General features: G+C 36.0%; 1 protein-coding gene across 1 annotated transcript; it reads left to right on the top strand.

Annotated features, from left to right (window-relative positions):
* The first annotated feature begins 203 nt into the window (after positions 1 to 203).
* On the top strand, positions 204 to 7,301 carry LOC106872240 (uncharacterized). Its single transcript, XM_014919150.3, has 2 exons — positions 204 to 880; positions 5,760 to 7,301. Exons 1-2 carry the CDS (start codon positions 574 to 576, stop codon positions 6,617 to 6,619), a joined length of 1,167 nt encoding a protein of 388 aa, XP_014774636.1. The 5' UTR covers positions 204 to 573; the 3' UTR covers positions 6,620 to 7,301.
* The last annotated feature ends 1,887 nt before the right edge of the window (positions 7,302 to 9,188 follow it).

A 9,188-nucleotide genomic window follows, 5' to 3' on the forward strand; every position in this document is an offset into this window, starting at 1 on the left:
TGCGTGTGTCTTTCCGTTTGTGTGTGTGTTTGTGTTTTGTAATGTATTGGTGGATTCAAACTTGAGAAACAAGTCCTTTATTCAACCGTCTTCGTATTCTCTCTTACTCTCTCTCTCTCTCTCTCTCTCTCTCTCTCTCACGCTCTCTTTCTCTCTCCCTCCCTCCCTCTCTCTCTCTCTCCCTCCCTCTCTGTTTTCAACTTGACATTGGAAAAACATGAACACCGTCATGTGACCAGCTGTTCACATTTCTTTTCCTTTTTCTTCTCTTTAAGTCACAATTTTATCTGGCAAGAGTCACGTCTTCTGTGTCTTCTTCTTCTCCCTCGTCTTCTTCATAAAAAATTTCAACCTTACACGTGTCGGGTCAAGACGAGTATTGCAACAGAAAATCTTGGTTGTACCAGTCGATGTTTGAAGCAGCTCAGTTCATCTGAAGAAACATCCCTACATTTTTATATACAGAGATAAATAACCAAAAGAATATAAAAATAACCAAAAACTTGCTTAGACACACATATATATATATATTTATATATACATTTATATTTATATATATATATATATAAATACATGATGACACAAACGGAGGACGGGACCGAAATGCAGACGATATTCAGCATTTCAGAAGACGATCAGGCAGAAGAGATACCCTTACCTATAACGGAATTCAGTGTCAATAATAAACTACCGTGTGTCATTCAGATCTCGGAGAAAAACCAAGTGTTATCTCCTCTGTTGTATCCCTATTTCAATAGTCCTTTACTGGTCTACAGTGCTCGGAAGGATAAAGTTGTTCTATGTCGGACAACAATGAGATTAAAAGACGGAGCTTACCAGGATACAGGACCGACTTTGTTTATACCCAGCATGTATGAAGGTAATATATATTTATAGAAACACAAACTACATACATACATACATACACACATACATACATACACACATACATACATACATACATACATACATACATACATACATACATACATACATGCATACATACATACATATCTTTTCTTTTTTTATATTTTACTTGTTTCTGTCATTAGCTTGCGGCAATGCTAGAGCACCACCTCCAAAGAATTTTGAATTGACCCCAATGCTTTTATTATTAAAGCCTGGTACTTATTCTATCGGTTCTTTTGCCGAACCGCTAAGTAACGGGTACATAAACACACCGGCACCGGTTGTCGAATAGTGGAGGGGAGGGCAAATATAGACACAATGATACACACATAGATATGTATAGACACACACACAGATATATACTAACATATATACGACAGACTTCTTTCAGTTTCCGTCTACCAAATCTACTCACACGGTTTTAGTTGGCCGGTGGCTGTGGTAGTAGACACTTGTCCAAGGTACCTGGCAGTGAGATTGAACTCCGAAACCCGAACAATGCGATTGGGAACACACACACACGCACATATATATATATATATATACATATAAATGTATGTATGTACATATATATATGTATGTATATATATGTATATACACACACACACACACACACACACACACACACATATGTAAACATCAAAATAAGTTTATTATTTTAAGAAGCCCGTAGTGTGTGTGTGTGTGTGTGTGTGTGTGTGTGTGTGTGTGTGTGTGTGTGTGTGTGTGTGTGTGTGAAGTGCTCAACGGGCTTTATGGCAGAATGTGTGTGTGTGTGTGTGTGTGTGTGTGTGTGTGTGTGTGTGTGTGTGAAGTGCTCAACGGGCTTTATGGCAGAATGTGTTCTGTATATTTCAAAATTTACTTATAATTTGCAAGAAATTTCATCCAAAGAACCAAAACCTTCAACAATCCTGTTTTGAGATTTTATTCGAAATTCTGATAAAGTACGGAGCAGTCACGTTGTTTTCGAGACGAAACAGCTTGCAAGTTCCCAGTATACTTTTAATTTTTCCAAAATTTAATTGTTTTCCATACTTACAGAATATATATTACAAAAAATATATTTCCCTTTAATCATTATTTTATCCCCAAAAATAATTTGTTTCACTAATAATACGTTCAGCCATTAAGTTCCAGCAAGAACACGCTTTGGTGTTTTGGAAGAGAATGAAATTCATGTTTGTGAAGAAAGACACCGGGTGATCTGTAATCTTAGACTGGAAGTAGCGAGCAGTCTGTATCGGAGATGTAATGTGATCACCGACGAAACGACCGATATGTTGGTTCAAAACCCGCCAAAGCCTGAAATTTAGCAGGAGGGAAACTAATTAATTACATCGACCCCAGTGCTTAACTGGGGTGTGCAGGTGGAATGAAATAGGTATCAGGAATGATTGACTGACCGAACGATTAATCAAACAACTGATTTATTAAATAGTTAACCAACTGAAAATAAATAACAAAACAGTGAAATAGAACCAGTATGTGTGTTTATTGATGGCAGAATGGCCTTCCTAAAATACAGTAAAATTTGTTTCAACACACGAAAAATGCACGCATATCGAATACAAAAACGTACTTTCGCTATTCTAATATATAATACACACGCTTCTATGGTATACTTCTATGGTATACTTCTATGGTATACTTCTATGGTATACTCATGTCTATGGTATACTCATGTCTATTCTAAACACTACGTCATACAAACTAGTCTGCCATTTAACCAATACGTTATACCAGCCAATAATTATATTGACGACCACTTTTGTTGCAATTTGTGGTATACTATTATACTATTGCACCATCGAACATTAGCTGATACTTATAATACCAAATATGTTTATTTTAGTCAGTATACGTTATATTTACTAACATTCTTATACTAATTAATACATTTCATTAATCACCAATACATCGTAATTGTATTCTATATTAACTGGTATTTTATGACACAAAGGGATGATGTATTAACGAGAACATACATACATAGATGGAGGTCTTGCTGGGTGCCGACGTTCTGAGGCGATGGTGCACAAGCACCGTTTACGTTGGACTGGTTACCTTATTCAGATAAATGACGAGAGGAACCCTAAGCAGATGCTGTATTGTTTATGGAAAGCGCGTCCAGCGAAGACCAAGACTACGATTTAAAGATTGGGGGATGGTGAGATATGGGTGGGGGTCGTGGAAGTGGGAAAGCAATGCTTTTCAACGCCACCAGTGAAGGAGACAAGTAAAGGAACGTGTGGATATTTTCGACAGACAGACAGACAGGTAGATAGATAGATAGATAGATAGATAGATAGATAGATAGATAGATAGATAGATAGACATACAGATAGATAGATAGATAGATAGATAGATAGATAGATAGATAGATAGATAGATAGATAGATCTAAGTAAAAGAAAAGTTAGTGTGGACTGGTTGAACATCAATTATTGTACAAGACAATGCATATATATACTGTAAACACACACACACACACACACACACATATATAGGAGGAGGTACTGCAAAGTTTCTGCCTTTAAGGGTATCGCAAAAGGCCTTGAAGGCCCAACCTTCCAAGTTCTTTTACAGGACTTTGAAAATTTGAAGAACTGCAGCAAAAATTACGTGAATTTGAGAGGGGAATGTGTTGAATAAAATCCTAATTAACTAAACTTCCTGTATTTTCTTTGACCCAAAGTCAGGAATTTCCAGCACCCACCCACCCCGTATATTTCTATTACTCTTCTATTACTCTTCTATTACTCAATATGTGGGCGTCGTAAGTGACTGTTATGACACATATTGAGAACAATGTATCTAAACTTGATAAATTTCCCACGCTATTACATCAAAACATCAAGAGCTGCACAATACATAGATATATATAAAACACGAGTACCTGGACAAAAATGTCTGAGGCATATTACAACCTTTAAGATAACCATTCACTGCATTTTGTCATGGAGAGAAATTCGTGTTGTAGACAAAGAGAGGGAAACACACAGAGTCAGTTCGCAGCGCTCCCAAAACCAGACTGTTGGATGCGTGCATTTCGGAATGGTTATCTCCTCGTCATCAACAGACACCGGAAAGGCAGACGCTGCGAACTGACACGAGAGACAGGTCCTTCTTATGACATTCCTGCCATCGCTCAATGACTGGTTGCGCTGTTTGTGCAGTATGTGTGTGTGTGTGTGTGTGTATAGATAGATAGATAGATAGACAGACAGATACACAGATACATACATACATACATGCATACATGCATACGTACATGCGTGCGTGCACACTACATACAAGCCGAAATGCCAGTGTCTGCATGTCTGTCGACTTCGTTGAAAGCTATGTGCGTATTTTTGCACAAACTCTTTAGAAAGAATTTTTCCCTCGAAAACAAAATCCCTTCTCTCAACCTATTCTCTTTCTCCTACTTTTCTCTTTTCTGATTTTCTGTCTTCATGGGACTCGTCTTTATGTCTGTATCTGTATTAACAAATGTTCTATAAAGATTCTATTTATGCGTGTATTTTTTCATGTTCACCTGTCAACTCGTCTTTATTTACCGTTCGATCTACAGACCTCATTTTTCTTTTCTGTTACTGTCCTTGTTTCAGTTCGATCTGTCCATGTTTGTCTATCATATCTGCTCTTTTCTGTCCCAATAGCTGACTGCTGACACCGCCATATTGAATAATATTGTCGGACGACTGATAAGTGTATATGTGTGCGTGTGAGTGTCTATATATGTCTGATTATATATATATATATATATATATATGTGTGTGTGTGTGTGTGTGTGTGTGTGTGTGTGTGTGTGTGTGTGTGTGTGTATGTATGTATGTATTCATATATATATGTGTGTATATATAAATAGATAGATAGATAGATAGATAGATACACATGTGTGTGTATATGTGTGTAAGATTAGGTATGTAAATAATGTACACCACACACAAATATGTGTGTGTGTTTATGTATGTATGTTTAAGTATATGTATTTGGTTCATTGAACATTCACCAAAACAACATTTTTTCCACCATATTCAATTTCAATGCTTTAGTTGACAAGGCGCCTGAAGGTCGGTGGATCAGGGCAAATCGATGACATTTATAGCCTGTCTTTCAGTACAACTTTATTTGAAGAATCAACAAAGAAGTCTTTAGGTGGCCACTGAACCTGCTAGAAATAGTATAGGAATTTCCCTCAAACAATACCGTACTTTTTGCTTTGATTAATCCCATGTCAGCTCTCTTTCGGCAGATCTTTTGTGAAAGACATTCTGACCGGGGGGGGGGGGGGGGGGGGATTTAAGAATATTGACGGTCGGCCTTATTCTGCCGGCACGCCGCCTTTATTCTGATTGTGTCGAGTCACGTGGTTGTATTATGAGTTGTGTTTGTGTTTCGTCTGTGTTATATCAAAAGGTTTTATGCGTTTAAGTGTTGTATGTATTGCGTGGTGTTTGGACATTTTTCATGCTTTGGTCTATCTGAAGAAACTGTGCTGAATACCAGATGGTAACGCGAGGTACGAAAATGTTTCAAAAATAACGATCGATTTCAAGGCACGAGTTGCGAAAGCTAACAAAGGCATAGAATTTGCGTTGAGTGGGTTTTAGAATTGGATCGGGGGAGGGGGTTAGAATCTGTGTTGTTTGAGCTTTCGTTTTTTTTTTATTGCAAATGTGTTTAGTAAGATGCTGGTTGTGTTTTGCCGGATAAATGTTTGGTCTGTAGACAAATCCGTGAGGTTGTAGTATGTCTTTTACGCTTTCGTTCATTTTTTTTTTTTTTTAGCTGAAACACAAAACCTTATTAAATGTAAACTTTGTCTTTTATTCTTTCTGGCAGGTTTATTTGAAATAATTCCAGCCAACGACCAGATCAGCCATTACGTTAGCATAGCCGAGATTACCGAAGTTATGCCAAGAAAATTCTTCACCTGTACACCGCTGATTGGTATGAGCATTGTAAAGAAGGATAACAGCAACTGCAAATACATCCAAAAGGGTGTGAAGGCAGGTTCAACTCTCACTATCGACAGTATCTTCACGGCCAAATGGGAAACTGAAGCTGAAACGGGTTTCTTTAAAAAGACAAAAATAAAATACACTTTAACAGAAAAGAAATATCTGAAATGTTTGGATTCACACAAAGAAGTCGTCTACATACCGCTGTCGGCTGAAGGCAGGTTTTACACATTTTACGAACAAGGAAAGACTGGACGCCATGTTGTTTATCGTATCAATGAGTTTTGTAGAGAATTTGAATTCCCACTAAAAGTGCGACTTATCTACGGTACTTCTCCGGTAAGAAATGTCAAGTTCACAGATTTGTTGACGTTGGAGAAAGTGGAGGAGATAGAAACGATGGTTGCTTGTAGTATCGGTCTCGATAAACATCATTTGATTGATATTCCAATAAAAACCGGCGTTTATTTTAAACTTCAGCATTATGAGAATGTCACAGAAAGCAATGAATCTAATTTGGAAGCTGCTATGGCATTTAGCCGTAAATATGTGCACCATTACCAACGTAGGATCCGTCAGAGCATGGAATATGATGAAACAAACTATGATAATTTCACCGACCAACAACAAGATGGCGTCGAAATGCCGCTTGATTTACTGAAGGACTTAAGCATTGATAAACATGATGACAAAGATGTCAAAGTATCGATCTCTAATTTTGTAGAGAGCTCTGTCGTCTGAACTTTTCTATTGATTTGATTAATGAGGAATAAAATGGAGAGGATAGATGAGAAAGAAACAATATGATGCCTGCTCTCTCTCTCTCTCTCTCTCTCTCTCTCTCTCTCTCTCTCTCTCTCTTTCTCTCTCTCTCTCTCTCTCCCTCTCTCTCTCTCTCTCTCCCTCTCTCTCTCTCACCCTCTCTCTCTCTCTCTCTCTCGCACTTACACTTTCTGTACATATGCCTGTCTGTCTATCTGTCTGTCTGTCTATATGCCTGTTTATCTATCTATCAATCTATCTTTCTATCTATCTATCTGTGTGTCTGTCTGCCTGGCGTCTGTCTATATATCTATCTGTATACTTACATACAAACTAGGCGCAGACGTTGCTGTGTGATAAGAAATCTGCTTTGAAACCACGTGGCTCCGGTATCAGTCCCACTGCGTGGCACCTTGGGCAAGTGTCATCTACAATAGCTCCGGAACGACCAAAGTCTTGTGAGTGGATTTGGTAGGCGGAGACTGAAAGAAGCCAGCCGGATATGTGTATGTGAGTGAGTGCGAGAGAGAGAGAGAGAGAGAGAGAGAGAGAGAGAGAGAGAGAGAGAGAGAGAGAGTGTGTGTGTGTGTGTGTGTGTGTGTGTGTGTGTGTGTGTGTGTGTGTGTGTGTGTGTGTGTGTGATCAAGATTATATAAACAAATGCGTAATAACATAAATAAATACGTTTGTGTGTTTGAGTATATGTGTGTATATAATAATGTAAATATGTGTTTAAAATTATGTAAATAGAGATATATTTTCGTGTTTGTGTGTTGCTGCACATGTACTGGTGTGTGTGCGTGCGCGGACTCATTTCAATTTCTGTAAAAAAAACATCACCTGAATTCTAAAGCATTTAAATGTTTAACAACAATTTTACGCCTATTTTCTATTGGCTCTGTGTTGACATGTCGAGCACTACTCGATATTAACATTTATATATATATATATATATATATATATATATATATATATGAAGATAAAACACTGAGTGTATGTGTATAGGGGGAGACTTGTTTATACACACTTGTTTATACACATGCAAAAATGTATGGATACATGTATACACGCATGCAGAAACATATACGTACACGCTTGCGCACAAGTATGTATGTATGTACGTATGTGTATATGTATATATATATATATATGTGTGTGTGTGTGTGTGTGTATGTGTGTGTGTGTGTGTGTGTGTGTGTATGTGTATGTATATATGTATGTATGTATGTATGCATATGTTGACTTTTTGGGTTTTTTAATCTTTTAATGTTATCTTATATTATATTCATAGTATATTATATTATATTATAATATAAATAAATTATTGGATTGTCAATTGTGTCTCTCTATTTAATTTATTGTTTATAATTTGCATTATACCCTTATTTATATGGTATCCAACTGATGTACTAGTGAATTGGATGTTTTACACACCCCTTTGAAGAAATATCATTAGTTTGTTACTTTATATATATATATATATATATATAGATAGATAGATAGATAGATAGATAGATAGATAGATACATTTGAATAATACGAAAGCTCTAGAGATGTTTCTGTGTACCCGAAATATCTCAGAAATAGTATATTTTATCTTTATTTTTTTATGCATATTTATTTTCAAATTTACCTTCGGTAGTGCAGTACAAATTTTTGTGATATTTTGACCTCTGTTTAAACGATTAAACACAATTTTTGTTTAATAATTCTTGTTTTAAAAAATGCTTCTGCTCATGTAAAATTCGTACGCAAAAATTTTCAGAATTGCCGATATGGCCAGGGGGAAAAGATTTTCAATTTAATTTAATTTTAGCATAATTTCACTTACTTATGATTAGATTTTATTAAATTTTCATTAGATTTTAGCCCTTATTTTTTTCTGTAAATCCTATTCAGATATCAAATGAGTCAACTTCCGGTACGAATGTTTACATTTTATAACTCTCTGAGAAAAAAAAAAACGTCGACAGTTCCAATTAAATAAGCCTAAAAGTTAAGTTAAATATATATACATGCAGAGGTACTGTGAATTCCTGTTCCACAAACTGGCAAACAATTGCGTTAATACTTTACCGGGCAACGCGGAGTAGTAAGTCTAGTATATATATAAATATATAAATATATATAAATATATATATATATAGATAATCACAGATGCAGCACGGGATTTTGTCAGTGAACAGGTCACGGTTTCAAAGTAACGAAAATATTTTCACAACTTAAATTTAAATGTTGAAGTGAATCTAATGGTTTTTGTGTTTTTAAATAGCTTATAAACACCTTCCACGCTGCAATTGTTTTTGTTTCAGCACATTATTTCAGATCAAGTCACTTGCTATGCAAGTACATCTCCGTAAGATATTTGAGGACTGATTTATGTTTATAAAAAAAAACATATATAATAACAGATAATAACTTTATTTATCAAAAAATGCTACGAGGATAAAAATAAACCTTTTCTATAATGTTATTCAATAAAGCCACATTCAGCTTCAATAAATGCTTCTATGTGAGATCTAAGTAATCTTTATGTTTGAATCAAGTG

Source organism: Octopus bimaculoides, chromosome 7, assembly GCF_046866305.1.
Source record: "Octopus bimaculoides isolate indiv1 chromosome 7, ASM4686630v1, whole genome shotgun sequence".
NCBI classification, from domain to species: Eukaryota; Metazoa; Mollusca; class Cephalopoda; order Octopoda; family Octopodidae; genus Octopus; species Octopus bimaculoides.

Coding starts and splice junctions, on each gene's coding strand:
- LOC106872240 (XM_014919150.3), top strand. CDS start 574: ATGATGACACAAACGGAGGACGGGACCGAAATGCAGACGATATTCAGC. Junction 881..5,759: donor TATACCCAGCATGTATGAAG/GTAATATATATT, acceptor TCTTTCTGGCAG/GTTTATTTGAAATAATTCCA.